Genomic DNA, 16,769 nt, shown 5'->3' with positions numbered 1-16,769 from the left:
TCTTTACCTACTTATTAGCAAGTGATAAACATAGGTATTTAGTAATAGTCACGCCTTTAGATACGTATCAGTAATTTATACTTATTTTTTTTAAGTTATGGCTTGCGAATAGGTATTCATACTATATTGTTAACCGGTGACGTAGAATTAAAACAGCATTAATAAATACTTACGTCACTAAGACGGTCGCGCGAGGAGTCAGGATCGCGTGGTGCGACTGAACTACCCGTGAGCCGTTCTGATGCCCGGCCACTATCATCCGACGTACCAGCGTCTTGAAGCAGCGTAATGCCCTACAAAATATACATACGATATTCATTCTTTGATACAAAACTCTGTATTAGTTGCGGTATGTATACTATTTTAACTTGGATAATTTTCTTTCAAGTCCTCAATCAAAAGGAGGTTATTTAAAGATGAAAATTGACAAAATGAAAGCGAATAAACAATATTTCCCAACAGACGCAAGCTGTAATATTAAAGACCTGAAAACTCGTGTACTGATACTTTAAGAGTTCAATTCTATTGCAAAGGGGATCAGAGAGGGTAAGATTTTTATATTATATAAGCTCACAAAATTGAGCGGTAACTAGGATATAAGAAAACTTGATAAGACGGGAGAGTAAGGGCGCAGAGGGATGAGAAGAGCCGACCCATAACGTGCCCGAGGTTCGACAATAAAAAGAGTTTTCCATTTATCACATTTCGCGTCTATTTTACGGTAGGGTTCGAAAGGCGTGCGCTCAAGCGGGGGAAGCGACTGATGCTCAGCGACTAGCGTTCCCCGGTACCGGCAAAAGAAAATAAAACGAGTATAACTTCTCTGTAAATGGATAACTCCCCGACCGCCCTCTCTCAATGAACTTCCACGTTATTATTACTTGAAGAAGTTTGCGTCCAATTTGATTTGCCATTCATTTTTATGGATAATAAAAATGAATAACATGACTGTGTTGTAACTTTATCAGAATAAGTCTTCAATAATTGTATGATCGTGTATAATAAATGGGTATAAATGGTTATTGATTCTAATTATGCATAATTAAATATTTTTTTAAATACCTACGGCTTTTTTATGGGATATAATTAAAAAAGACAGACATTAATGTAAAAAAATAAACTTACTAAAATTCGTTAGCAAATTTTCGTCATAATACAAAACGGTTAAAGGTTCGCGATTGGAATTCTGCTTGAATCTCTCACAACTATACGAGCGTAGAGGCCATTACTCGCGGCCGGTTTAGGTCTATATAAATGGTGCCGGTTCCGGGAGTGGTCGTCGACCGGAACGAAATCTCAAAATGCGCTGTATCCGCGTACGTTGTAAATTGATCATGCCAATATTGAAAGGCATCCGACAGAAATAAATGAATAATTTGTTATGTATTAAAAAAACTATGACTGACAACATTTAAATAACACACGTTATGTTAATAGTTTGTACTCTTGAAAACCTTTTCAACGTTGAATTGGTCTGTGTATTTGAAAGTCAACAAAAAGATACACTTCCCACGATTATATACCCAATTCTAATAAAAGGAATTGGTTTTGAACCCTTTACGTAGACAAACGAGGCGAGTAGAGTTGCACATATCAATTTAATCCGTGACGCCAAGTCCCGCAAAATCCCTTTAATCCCGAACCGGTGTCTCGTTCGGAGATGTAACGCAGGATGTTACCACATAATTACTTTTCCTCATTACAGTTCTCCTCAATTATAATGGACTTTCATGTGACTTTCTCAACTACGTATAGGCTTCCAATGAACTTTGTTGATCTGTAATTTATTTTAAGACTGTTGTGGAATATGTAATACAATACATATGTAATATATTGTGTGTTTATAGTCATAGCACTAGTCAAAATCAATCAAAGAAATTTCTTTAAATGTGTAACGTTCCATACCTTTATTTTCAGTTTATCGTTATAATTTAAAAATATAACATATTTCATTATGATTATTCACTAATTTGTTTATATATTTCTTGTTACTTTAATGCTTAAAGAATCATGTTAATTCAGACTTGAAAGTTTCAACAAATATATAAATAAATTAGTAGAAGTTACACTACTAAAATTTATCTTTATCTTATTATTCTTTGATTTATTTACACTTGAAGTACTACGTACCTACTACTTCACTCAATCATGAGTAGGTAGTAGTATTCTCGTACTTTACTGTCAAGTTCGACGACAAAATTTTAGTCCATGTTCGTACATTGATTTAAATTTTATATATGTATAGCAATATATAATATAAAAAAGTACATAATACCTACATACCTATATACAATGTGAAAGTAGACAGACGTTCAAAGTCATGTTAACCGTCTATTACCTAAGAGACCAGTTAAGAAAAGACATGCTGTTACTGGATGCATGCTGGTACATACATAACACGAGTCGTAAAAGTAAAAGATGTACAAATATGTAAGAATAGCCATTCGTCATACAATTTTGTCTGCATGCTCCTTAGGTATTTATTTATTTTATTATAGTACTAAAATATATACGTATTTGAGTAAACGGGATAGAGCCAACCAGTCCTTTGTTTCTCCATATCCACTCAAATATTGAAAAGTACGTAACGGATCAGATCTGGAATGAAGATAGATTATATAAAAAGCATATTACTATGCATGCTTAGAGACTACAATATTTGCATGTCCAATATTAAATTATAAAATTGTTTGTTACTGTTTTGTATTTTCATGAAATTATATCGCAGACATAATCATTATTAAAGAAAGTTATAATCAAGACTGAAGTCGTACAATTGTGCGAAGTACTGATCATTTCTTTATGACAATTGCGTTGGGTTGTTCGGTGGAGAGGTGGTCGGTGGTGGTGGGAGGTGATCGTGTCCAACCGGCGACACAACCGCTAATTGAAACAACGACCGCGGCCGAACATTACTTATTCATGAGAAGTCCATATGGCGGTGAAACGTGACCAACGAGATAAATCATTCAATTACATTTTTCATGAAGGAATATATGGGCACTACGTCGTACATTTATTTGTCGAGGATACCTGCATATTAATATCACTTTATGGGGAAACAAAATTAACATATTGTAATGATACTGCTTGAGTGTCACAATAATTTCGCTATTATGAATGCTGGCCAGTTTATCCGGTTGTTTACGTAGAGGACTCAGCGTTTCTACAGCTTATTTATTTACTATCATAAATCTCATTGTACAAGATAAGTGGCGTAATCTTGCCGATTATTTATCAGTGTCGTTAAGACATAGCTGTAAATCGGTGCAGTGAGAATGTAGTTGCAGAGTAGCAGAGTTTGGTGTCGTTGAGTGTTGCATTGCATAATTTATTTATGTTGTAGCACGTATCTTCCTCGTAAGTTGTCGGTGATGGTAAAAAGTTATTCTAATTACGGTGAACTAAACAACCACAATGTTTTGAAGAGTTACAGATAGTATGTAGTTAACGTAACGTTTTTAAGTAATAGACAATTAAGTTATTCACTTTTCATTGCGAGTGTAGAATATTAAATATAAAATAATATTAAATAAAGTTTGCACAGGTATGCGCCTATAGGATTTGAAATAATACGAGTAGGTACATGTGAGGCGTGCTCCCGTAAGCCGAGCGCGTGCCTTCACAGCGGATCAATCAGATCTGACGTCGACATCAAGCGGCGTTAGCTAGCGGCATTTTCGATTGAAATTTCGCGACAGGCCGTTTTCGTATTAAAATTGTACAGCTACCCGGTCAATTGGAATTGTTATTCAATCAACATTGCCACGATATTGAATCCATTACGTCGCTATTAAAAATTCATTTGAAAATATCTTTTTACATTTCAAATGTTGTGTGGCTTGACTTGGATAACAAGTACAAGTCGATTATTTGTCGCATTTGCCGTGCTACAATCGACTAAATCGTGAATAAAACCTGGTACTAATAAAAATAAATTACAGAACATTCCTTGTTAATATTTATTTTTATTGGTTTTACTTGTCGTATTTTCAACATAATATTACAAGAGATAAACTCTCTTGGGATATACAAAAATAATACTCTCACAAGTAACTCTTCACAGTACAGTACATAAATATACATATATAAGTTACAATCAGTTATACTGGAGTGTTATATTGTCACTGTCACGTTTTTGCACGCCGACTGCATATTTATTGCTTACAATACGTGAAGTAAATAATGGATACTAGCTAACAAACTTCTATAATACATCACAAGATACCTACATTGTAACTAGAGGACAGTTATATCGAATTAAGTTCTTTATTTTTTTAGTAAAAACTATAATATAATCAATATACTACAAGTCAAAGTGAAGTACAATGGGCGGGCCAACCAACTGGAATTGAAAACCGATAGGGAAGACAGATAGGTACTCGAGTGGCCACTTCGAAAGGGTAAATGTGAATAGTGACATCCAACTATGTAAATGGAACAACAACTTCAAATGTGTTATTGGAAGTCGAATAGTCCATAGGTTACCATAGAAAGGGAGTAAATAATTAGTTTTTATGGAAAGAGCTATCTATAATTTACTATATAAACATAAAAAAATCATAGTTAATTTTATTAATGTTAAGTACATATAGGTATTTGTATATATATATATATATATATATATATATATGTATACTCGACAATATAATGAATTGATTGATTGCGTAGATGTAAGTTAGATCTATATTAACATGGCTTAAAGTGTAAATTTGAATTTACATATGGAATATATAATACATATGTGTCCATGTTTTAAATAAAAGGCACGACATGAACTGTCTTATAAACAAATCTGTCTGAAGAGAGAATAAAGAAGTCAAAGGAAATTATTATATACCGCTATACACATATAAATATATATATAATATTACATTAGAAGAACAAAAGTTTTTCATTTCAATTCGTATCCTTTCAATTTCACATTATACGAACACTGCTGCAATAATACTAAACCTTATTACGTTTTATTGTTTGCTCGTCTAGAAGAATATGAAATTTACAAGAAAAAGAGACATTTCAGTAATAAGAATGTCAGAATATTTAAGTAATAGTCTTCTTAAGAATCTTTATTTAACATAATGTACATATTTACTGCTTAAATCAGAATTTTCGTCTTCACTTTAAGATTCATCATGTGAGATAACAAGTGGCGCCATCTAGCACACAGACGATAAACTGATCCCAATTCTCATCAAATCTACTATAAACGGAGTTAAGCAAAAACGTTTTAAATCAATATAAAGTTTTAAGATGTGGTCATAGGTATAAATTAAATAAAAAATATAATTCATTACGTACGTTTAAACTTAAGTGTATTATTTTTATTTGCAATATATGTATTTATTTTTATGAGGCAAGTAAGATTCCAAATAAAATATTTTAATTGGTAGAGTGATACAATTATTTCACTTATTTAACAAAAATATTTTCCAGTTAATTAAAGATAATATTATCATAAGTGGTCTTTCAGTAATGGACTATATATTATAAGGAGGGAGTGGTGGTATTGTTATAATTTCGTATGTACATATATGTATAGTACAGATTAATAAAGTAAAAGACAAATTTATATGAGGATTCTTATTATTTGACGGCCTCGTGGTCTAGCGGTCTAGCACACCGCTTTACGTCCGATGGTCGCGGGTTCGATTCCTCGCACGGCACAAACATTTGTATTCATGAGTATGATTGTTTGTATCGGTCTGGGTATTTTCTATGGCGCTGTGTGAATTGTCTTGAGATTATTATTATTATTATTATTCTTATATCCTTATCCTTCACCATTTGAAAGATAATTCAGAGGCTCGTAGGCTATAGAAAGCTTAAGGGAGCCTATATTAGGTTATTTAAAAATGACAAAGCCATAATAGAACGGTAAAATTAAACGGAGACAAAAAATATCGGAAAGTAAAAGATTCTTTTAGTCAAAGACATCTAACGCCGATATAGGTACATGTACCTAAGTGAACTGCAATATCAGTCGGAAGAAACGAATAAAAACAGTGCGGTGTCGGGCTTGTGGCCGCTCGCCAGTTTTCTAGAGACAACACAATAAAGAGTCGGTCCCAACCAAATCTGCTTCAAGAGGTTTTATGTTCTGTCATTATATTAACATTTATAAATAATAATAATAGAGCTTTTTAAGGGGTATTCAAGAAGAATTTTGTCAACATTTAACATTGTCACATTAGCGTATAAACAGTAGACTTTGTGGCGATTTACTCTAACTTTGTAGTAAGCGAAGGCGTAATTTAATGATTACGTATGACACACGGAGATTCAATTTGCTATCGAATATAATATAGTTCTATTCGATAGCAAATTGAATCTGCGAAGAGCTATTAGCCGACACCACAGCGGCGTGGGGGCTCCCAGCAGCACGTGCCAAACGATCGTGCTCATTCCTCGCTCGACGTTGTTTAAGCCGTGATATAGTCGACAAACTGCAAGAAATCCAAAACAAGCTGGCTACAAATAAAACTAAACGTTACCGCACATTGGTTAGCTACAATGTTTCTTTAACTATCGCAATGGACGCTTCATGTGGTAAATTTATTAACAGGCTTTCCTATTAACATAGAGCTCTAATTTACGACTTTTCTTTCTCGACCACTATTTGCTTTAGCAGAAGTTAATAGAGATTCATTTATGAATTACTGTTTATTACCGATTATAAACAATCCTATACAGAAATATACTTTCTTTAGGGTAATGAATGTAACTGTAACTTAATATTTTGTTTCAAATAAATAAGAGACGGTACAACAAAAGTTTACTATTCGAAAGGTGAAAGTAATAACATAGGTACATAAAATGTCTACTTATGTTGGATGGTTCGATATTGAAGTCAGCATAATTTATTCTTTCGTCGTCGGAGCAAGATTTTCCGCTTTATTCGAGCAGCAGTACGAGCGGTGGGAGGCAAATTGGATGGGATTGCGACATATCTTGGCTGGCGGCGGCGAACTGTCGAAATGCACGGGGGAGCATAGAGGGTAAACTGCTCACATTCCGCCTAAGAGTGCTCTTTTGCATCGGAAGAAATGTAAACCTATTTAAAGTTGAAACGTACACTTTTAGTGAAAACAGAGCTATTCAACCGAGTAATACTGATTCTTAAAAAGGAGAAATGACAGTTGTTGTCATTAATATTTTTATGGGATGTATGCGTAATAAGCGTGACATTTATAGAATTTACACGTATACACTCTGGCTTTAAATAATAAAGAGATGACATTGAGTTAAAAATATAAATGTTTAAAATTGTGAAACGGCGAACGACGGCGGTACGTTAACCAAATAAAGCTTTCATGTGGGGCAATATTGAGCTTTAAGCCCGTCGCCACGTCAGGTCATCACCGCTTCGGACAGACCGACTCGTTTAATAATTTCACAACGAGAATTGCCGCGATAATCTTTCACGAATTCGTGTACGCAAATTATTTTTGCAGCTTTTTATTCTGTAAACCAACGGAGTATTGTTTTATTATTGTAATAGTGTTAGTAAAATGGGTATAGTTACAGTTAGTTGACATTTATTTTATTTTAGTCTCTTTTGAAGCGATTTCGGTATTTTGGCGTATAATATTATTATTATAATTCTGTATAAATATAATTCAAACGCCATTTCACTCGTATGCTGTATAAATTATTTCATATAAAGAGACTTTATACTAATTCTATCGTTATAAATAAGGTGTCAAAAACGGCAAAGCCTTTAAATAGTTTACTGAAAATATAAGTTTAAGACTAATTTAACTGCCGTTTATCATCGTTCTATAGCTGTTAATGGTTTGGTAAACTGTTGAATATAAGTAAATAAAGTGGGCATTTCATGCGTGTTGGTTTAGAAGCCAGTGCGGAGATGAGGCGAGGCGCGTTGACAAGCCGAGTGGCAGTTTGCATACGTTTTATGCGAGAAAGCGTAGCCCGGAAGAGGTACAACGATGGCTTACGGATTTAGACTTGCTGCATTTAGATGTGTGAAATCACCAAGAGCATTAAACGTTTAATGCAGGATAAACGATCAAGTTTAATTTAGTTTCATTTATAATACTCTGGTAATACGCTGTATTACCAAGGGATTAGAAAGAATTAGAGGTATGTTGTCAATAGTAAAAATAACACTCAAATTTCACTTTCTAAACGACTGACATTGAAAATGTTCATGTTTTTTTTTACCTAATTATATGTTACAGTGATTTTCTTATCAAGAGGCAATTTTAAGTTCTCTCTATGTTTTTATTATTCATATATTATGACAGCTATCGCGTAATTCACATACACCTATAAATATTTTTTATTGTAGATACTTATATGCACGGAATTTTTACAACGACAGAAAAAATAAAAATCTATTACTAAAAAAAATTATATATTTTCAATCAATGTACATTTACACAGACAGACTCCCAGTTAACAATAATCATTGTGTATGTACCTACGACCGAACTAAATAGCAAACTACAACATCAAAGTGCAACATTTAATTAACTAGCTAGGTGTACTTACATGAGAGTTGACATTGTTGGGCGGGTGGTTGCGCGGAGTGTCGGTTGCGAGCGCCGCCAATGGCAGCCGTGGCTTTGTTGACAGCGCATTGGTGCGTGGCGAAGAAGCACATTTTACAGCAGCCTGTCGACAATTGATTCGATTATTCATTACTGGTATATACTTATATGATGTTTATAGTAAAAGGTAAAATTTTCATCATGCGGTTTTGTGAGACCACACAGTTCGCAGAAATACAGCTTGTATAACTGATAACGATAAAAAAGTACTGTCGAATTGATTACTGTCCTCTATTGATTCTTATTAAGGCGGCTAACTCTACAGTGTTATATTAAATAATTTAACGTATTGCTTTCCTAAATATAAATATAGTCACTTCGCGACTTTATAAAGCTCAACTCAGACACTGCCGTCTTCACTAACACGATAATTTAAGCAAATGAACTGCGAGCTCCTCCGGGCTGACTCATTTGCTAACTTAGTAGGATGCCTTGTCGGTACCGCAGTGTACGAATTTTCAAGTCTAACTTAGTGATATTATGGTTCCACTTAATCATACTTAGTCTCGTCCGTTTGGCTGACTATGCATGAACGCGAGACGCGAGAACATTTTAAGTACCTAACTAGTTTCTCGTTTAGTAGTAACTTTGCATGTTACGAGTAAAGAACTTGTAAATCTCGTAGCCATCTTGTCGGCTACAAACAGTAAACGTAAGATTACCTCTGTTGTAAAATATACAAAAAATATAATATTATTTTTTTACAGTATTTCTTTGCTATTCTCGGAACATTAGCTTCCAGATAATATCTGCGACATTAAAAAAAAACACAAACCAAACTGGTTAAACCACCAAGAAGATATAGGTACGGAAAAAAATTGAACTTTGAATCATAATTTCATAAAATGATTTTTTTTAAATTATGTGTAAAGTGTTAAGTTTAAAAGTTAAATCGTTATTCAGTTGATACTTTTTGAGATAAATAAGATAATATTTATTGGATTGTTTATGATAACTGATCGATGTCGAATCATAGAGCAGAATGTTAACTTTTAATAAATATTATGTATAGTATAATATTATAAAGAAAGATTTGTATTTGCAATTTTTTTATTTAAATAAACTCAAAAACAACTGGTACTATTTTTTTAATTCTTTCACATTTAGTTACTACATTAACCCATAACAAAGGATATTTAGTACAACAAAATAATAGTGATCCCAACGAGTCGGAACGAGCGTCGATTTGTACTTCTTATATAAAACTATACTATGGAAACCTAATAAATATAAATAATTGTTTCATTGCTAAACTAGAAAGAGGTACTTATTTTTATACATACTAAAATAACTAGAAATAAAACTTCGCGCGACGGCCTTACAGGTAACAGTGTAGAACACAATATCATAATTTCGATGATTACGGGTTTGATTCCTCGCACGATACATACTTTTGTATTCGTAAGTATGATTATTTTTATTTGTCTGGGTGTTTCCTATGTAATTTATAGACATAATATATTTGAGATATACCGGTGTATGAATTATCCAATAAGTAAAAATAAACAAAAGTCATATGGAAGATGTGATTATTTAAGTAAAATGATAAAAGTCAAATTATAGTAGAGTCAAAATATACACACATTCATCGATTGACCAAAAAGTTTTAACTTCTCGTTCAGAATGTTTACAGATAAATTAGTACAATTTAAACAGGACTCTCATCGGTGTGTTCCAACAAAGACGCTTCCTTGAACGCGATACGTGTTTGCGACTTTGGTACTGTAACATAATTAATTCTGCGCTTTAGAGTTTCATTTAAACGTCTTACTGACTCGTGCGACACATAATAACGAGGGATTCTACGTGACGACACAGCATTGTGTAATTATGAATGAAGAGGGGTTTTTACCCCCATCAAATAAGCGCTATGTGTATGGATTAATGACATTGTGAATAAATAACTAGTTTAAACTGTTGATTTATGTAGACAAAAATTTAATTACTATTCATTACAGATACTATAGCACTACATACAGCAGTTCATATATTAGATATAAATTATAAGTAATAGATATTAAAAATAATACAAAACAGATACTTTTTTAAACAGGTCTGATATAATTTAACCAGATGTAGTTAATAATAATCATATATCAAGACAATTCACACAGCGTCATCTAGTCCTAAGCTAAGTAGAGCTATGATGTACTGGACAATTGATACAAATACGTAAATAAATAATATACAAAGAAAATACCCAGGCCAATGCAAACAACCATACCCATGAATACAAATGTTTGTACCGTGCGAGGAATAAACCCGCGACCATCGGAAGTAGGTACTATCTATATACTATAGTAACTACTGGTGGTCAGTAATGGTCATATTTTAATTTAAAAATATATTTAAATATTTGTAAATACTTGGATTTTCGTAATAATCTGGCCCTTGGCAAAATTAGTACAAACAAGGTTTCCCACTGACACATATTCGTGTGAATAAAAAAATGTCCAACGTCCATCAGGTCGAATGGCGTGGGGCGCCGGGAGCACAAAAGGATGGGCGAGAGGGGGGCCATTACCATAACCATTATGCGATATTCAGCGCCACCGACACGACAACTGAACTAAACGACAGATGCCGGCGCTTGTAAGATCGCGTAATAAAAACTGATTCCAGCACCTCTGACTAATTTTCACGTTAAATGCGACATTTAAAAAAGTCGTAAAGTTTTTATTTCTTTCCACTTAATTAAATATTGCTTGTTCATTAAACAAAAACTTACAAGTTCAGTTTACATACATTTGCCGTGCGGATATTATTAATAATGATAAGAATAGTGGTCTTTAAAATATTTTCCGTATATAATTTGCACAATGGTCCCAACAGTCAACATCTGCTTTTAACAGACAAAAGAGAATATCGAAAGGTACACGCGTAACCCTTCACCCCTTGTTAATAAAACGTGAGGGTGTGGTGGACTGGTGCGAGCGTCGGTATTAGATTTGGGGTAGAGTGGTGTAAAACACGGGAACTATTTAAAGATATCATCGGATGAAAAGTGGCTCGTGCTTACTCCGTGTAACAATTGTTAGAGGGATGCACGATCAAATATGAATAGATAATATTCTACGCACGCATCTTAAAGACTATAGTTCACATGGTTATTAAATATAAATAATATATATCACTAAAAGACAAGAGACAAAATGCATTGACTGTATGTATTATTCGGACTTGTCATTTGTAAAATTATTACTTACATAAGACAGCAGAATAAGTTATATATGATTATAACATTTACAACAAATATTTCTGTATTATTATTTTTATTTTGCAAAATTTATTATATGTTTAAACGCGTATTAAATTGAGACTATACTGCTTGAGCAGTAATAGAACAAAAATATTGACGCTCTTTTCTTATAATTATTATGTGTGAAACTAAAAGATGATGTTAATAAGACACTTTTGTCGTCAAAAAAAAAACACATTATTTGCAGTTTTCGAACAATTTGTGTAAACTTGTATAGCATTTTCTTTAAAATGTATAAACATAAATATATCTATAATACATTACGAATAAAAATAATGACTCCGATTTCAAAGTATTCTGCAAAACCTTCAAAAGATATAGTATATATCTATCTCTTGAATTTTTGTATAGTTCACTGTTAATGGGTCGTCAGTCAAAGATTAATTTAATATGCCAATAAACTAAAAAACTTAAGGTTCAGTTGTCGCAAACCGTTATCTTAATCTTAATAATAATATTATAAACGCAAAAGTTTGTATGAATGTTTGTTACTCTTTCACGCAAAAACTATAATATAGCTTAACAACCAGAATAACACATAGGCTATAAATTTCATGCAGACGAAACCGCGGGTTAGTTGTTCTAGAAATTAAATTAATCAAACGTAATTACTTGCTGAATTAATGATATTCTCACATTATACATTAAATCAAAGTATAAATGTACACGTTAATCATACTCGATGTCTGTTGTAATTTTAAAAACAGTAAAGTACTTAACAAAATAAAAATTAACAACTTGGAGATTTAGAGCACACTAATTAAGTTGTCGCCATTATAATGTCACGAAACAGCATTTACAGGTTGCTAGCGACAAACAATTAGCCCACAGCTCAATAACTGAAATTACGCGAGTCGGTACGCGTTAACTTACGGTTTCTTTACATCACCTCAGCCGGTCGGACAGCCTGCAGTCACTCATTTACTATAATTGCTTATACTCATAACGAATTAATGACTAATGTGACAGTATCGACACTGACATTACGAAGACTAATAAGTATGGTGCCGTTATAGTAATTTGTCATATTGACAAATCATTAGCTAAGGGCATATTGAATTGCAATACATCAATCATCGAATTGATCATTGCACAAATACATCGGGATCACTTGAAATATATCTATATCGAATCACCTATTGTTTAGCCATTAAGTATAATTTTCTAACCTTTCGGAAGTATGGGCTAACTGACCTGACCTAAAGGTCGTCTTATCACTCTCCACTGGAGGCTATAGACCATTGTATTATCAACCATTAAAAAAAATATTTGGAAGTTGCAATTGAATAAAAAACTGCACAGGCATAGGTATACATTCATACAGAGCGTAGTTATTGTTGATGTGACTTGTTTGTAAGACTCGAGATAATAGTAATTGTTGTGGACACGCTCAATTACCCTCGACAAGCGGCGGTCGCAAACACAATTTACCGGTACGTTTCTATTATTTAATCAATGCAAATAAAAAATAATAGACTGGTAACATTTGTTTTAATTATTAGCCTCGCTCACCCCTTTAATAATATGGTGTTTTAAATAATTGCCCGTTATCGTGGTCAAGTATGCTTCATGACTAATTTGAATTTACATACGAATGGCTTTTTACATGTACACCATGAGCTGCTATACGGCTGCTATATGCTGGATATACGGAATATTTACAAAATTTATGGATTTATGTGCAGTTTAGAGTTTTTGAGCGGTAAATAATATTTTATATAATAGTGAATACACAGAAGGTAAGAGTTTCAGGTTAGTAGAATAAATTATTACTTGAATTATAAATCAATAAAAAAATGTTATTGTGTAGATCTTAACTCCACCAAATTTCATTTAAGCAAATATACTTGTTTTATTTATCTGTGATTAAATTATTTAACATATCAATAATCTGTATAAGAATAGATTATTGGACAAACAACATCATCGCAGTGTATTTTTCTTAATCGCTCAAATCTTCTCACTAAGTTGGTGGGGACCAAATTGCATTATGTTTTTAATCTGAAACCCGGCAGCGAAGCAGGCGTGAACTTCAATTTGCCTGAGCTGTTTAATTAACAGCGACACGGCAGGTCATTAATTAAGTCATCAGACAAGCTTGCGCGGGTTAGCGAGCCCAGGATCAGTACACTGAAGTGCATGTTTAGCGAGACATTATGTTACTCTACCCAGATGTAGGAAACATTAAATGAATAGAGATCTACCTAGTTTATTTAGCAAAAGCAAATTCACCTTCTTAACACTTATTTTTTGTACTCAATTATATTGTTAAGCCTAGTTAAACTAATATGATTTATATACTAATTTAGACTAGTTTGTTTATTGATGATAAGAGACTATGTGTCAGAATATATTCAAATGTAAATTGAAAGTACAAGTGTAAGATACGACTTATCTACAAACAGTAAACATTAATGTTAATTGTGTAATTTACTTCCGTTAAATAACAGCTGGTTTAATTAAATGTAATCATGGTACAACGCGATAAGCCGCTAATTGTACATAACAATAAACTGACTACATCGGTAAGTAAACATAAAAAATAAAAATACATTTCATTTACGTTTACAAAAATAAATGCTATACAATGTAAATATTTGTGATTGAAATACAATTCATTTAATACAACTATTTAACTGTGATAGAGTAGCAAAATATAAACTTTCACAAATATAATACTAGTAGCACGTGGGTCATATGCTTATGTACAATACGACCTTATCTATTTTTAACAGCAATTGCCTCAAAACTATATAACTTTTATATATTATTGTAAGTATACATTTATGTTACCTACTTATATGTATAACAAGATATCCATATTCTATAACACAAATTTCTAAATTCATTATGTCAACACTTGTAACATTTTAATTAATAAAATATAATAACCTACCCGTGACTGCCATCTGATATTTTATAGATAAAACAATTTTTTTTATCCATCCTGTATCATGACATGTATCATCAAGTTAAATTTAGTCAAGATTCGAATAGCATAGAAAAGGTAATAGACATACTTTGTAATAATACTTATACTTAACATTAATAAGGCCTTTAGTTTTAATTAATGTCAACTGTCACTATTTTATATATCATAGACTTGTAGATTATGTTCGGATTATGTTTTTCTCTAAGTCTCATTAAGTCATTAATCAGTTCATCGTTTAATAAACGGAAATTAAATTAGTATGACTAATAGAGATGAAAAATATAAGATAAATCGCCCGGAATTGCCTCTACAAGAAGTGCGTGTCTTCAATCCTAGGCACGGAATTTACTTCTTTCCTCTGTTACTGTAAAATTGCTGATAAACATTTTTATTTGCATAAAAATAAAAATACAGACAGTTGTTTCCAAGTTTAAGAAGTCACATGTTATCACAAGTTTTTTTTTCTCTTTTCACAATGCGATTCTTTACGAAAAACACGATTACGTTCAAAATTCCGGATACAAATTCTATTTATAAACAATTATTAAATAATAATAGTCAACTCAATACTCAGGGGTGGTACAAAAACTTAAAGACCCAAAAGAATACAATCGTTTTTGAAGAAGTGGAAAGTAGGTACAAAGAAACAACAAAAACGGTCGTGACAAAAGAACTTTTTATATTCGATGGATGAATATGCGCAGGTAAAGTAAAAGGAATTCATTTATCCATCTAAGATTATAATTAATGTTACATTATAATATTATTTACATGTCTATTATATTATATTTATAAAAAATCAAAGTAAGTACCAATTAACTTATTCTATTTCATAAGAACGGAGATAAATTGTTATATTTGATAATGATAAACATTCTTTCCATTTAAATGAAACGCTTTTACTCATTAATATATCACTTATACTCGTCAACACGTAAAAAATAACTTTTACGATACTGGCGAGCAATTTTGAAAAAACACGAGCTTAGTTTATATTGCCCTTGAGCTTAAAAATAAATCACGGGGAAACAAAACAATTTGAATACTATTAAGCTTTGTAATGACAAGTCACAATGTGTAATAGAGTGGGGTGAAAATAGTAGAGCGTGAAAACAAATACCTATGAGGTACGTAATCGAAATGTTTGTAAACGTCTGTCGGGCTCTCGTCGCGTGTCGGGGACCGATTACCTGCCTGTGGCGGTGCCACCCCCTCGCCGCGCTCGTGAACAACACAGTTCTCATACACAAATATCGATATCACTGTCAGTTTAGTTTACGAGTTATTTTAATACATATTGTTTTCAATCGACTGCTAAAATTGGGTGGCTAGTCAAGACTATATATTTTGTATGTAGTGTTCCACAGTGGCTATGAATAATTCTCGGTATTATATATATCAAAGTTGCAAAAGTAAAGAATATTATCCAAACCAAAACACTAATTGTCTTATTTGGACCTACAAAATAAAAATCTTTCCCTTAGTACTCCTTAATTTTTGTATTTCTAACAAAACTGGTTTTTGCAACTCAAACACAACTTTGATTTTCACCATCAATTTTATAGTTCTATTTTTATTTATGGGATGAATTAGTCATATATAGCTTAGCTTAGCTTATTTGCAAATAAAATAATTTTAAAATAATAAGATTTTTTTATCATTCCTAAAATTGTACCAAATGTTATATGATGGATATGAACTGTATATTGTTTGAAATCTCTTGCATATAAATGTTACAAATAGTTTATTGTGTCTATAGCAACTACATAGAACAACGTGACTTCCTAAAACGTTCATCATTCAACCGGAGTTTCCGTTCCATTTGTGTTGTCAACTGAAAAATCAAACGATGGGAGGCTATAGCTGCGGTCGCGTCGCGTTGTACTTACTAATTCCTTCGTAAATATTTATTCTGCTTCGACGTGTACTCAATGACAACATAATACTTTATCATATGTAACGAAATCAACACATACTAATATTTCTACTTTACGGTGAAGAAATC

General features: G+C 32.5%; 1 protein-coding gene across 8 annotated transcripts in view; it reads right to left on the bottom strand.

The window, feature by feature from the left end:
- The window catches only part of LOC131843796 (fibrosin-1-like protein), a 68,685-nt gene that overhangs the window by 42,348 nt on the left and 9,568 nt on the right, over positions 1 to 16,769 (bottom strand). For 6 of the 8 annotated variants that reach the window (XM_059192546.1, XM_059192551.1, XM_059192547.1 and 3 more), the window contains exons 2-3: positions 8,515 to 8,637; positions 174 to 293 (exon numbers count right to left, since the gene is read on the bottom strand). In XM_059192546.1, the coding sequence (XP_059048529.1) occupies positions 174 to 293; positions 8,515 to 8,637 (243 nt within the window). The remainder of the gene's footprint in view (positions 1 to 173; positions 294 to 8,514; positions 8,638 to 16,769) is intronic. The other 2 variants (XM_059192552.1, XM_059192553.1) reach the window with 1 other exon arrangement.

Source organism: Achroia grisella, unplaced genomic scaffold, assembly GCF_030625045.1.
Source record: "Achroia grisella isolate CSIRO2021 unplaced genomic scaffold, CSIRO_AGI_Agris_v1 utg3297, whole genome shotgun sequence".
NCBI classification, from domain to species: domain Eukaryota; kingdom Metazoa; phylum Arthropoda; class Insecta; order Lepidoptera; family Pyralidae; genus Achroia; species Achroia grisella.
The sequence above is the reverse complement of the archived record's forward strand: the minus strand, read 5'-3'. Positions and strand labels throughout refer to the sequence as shown.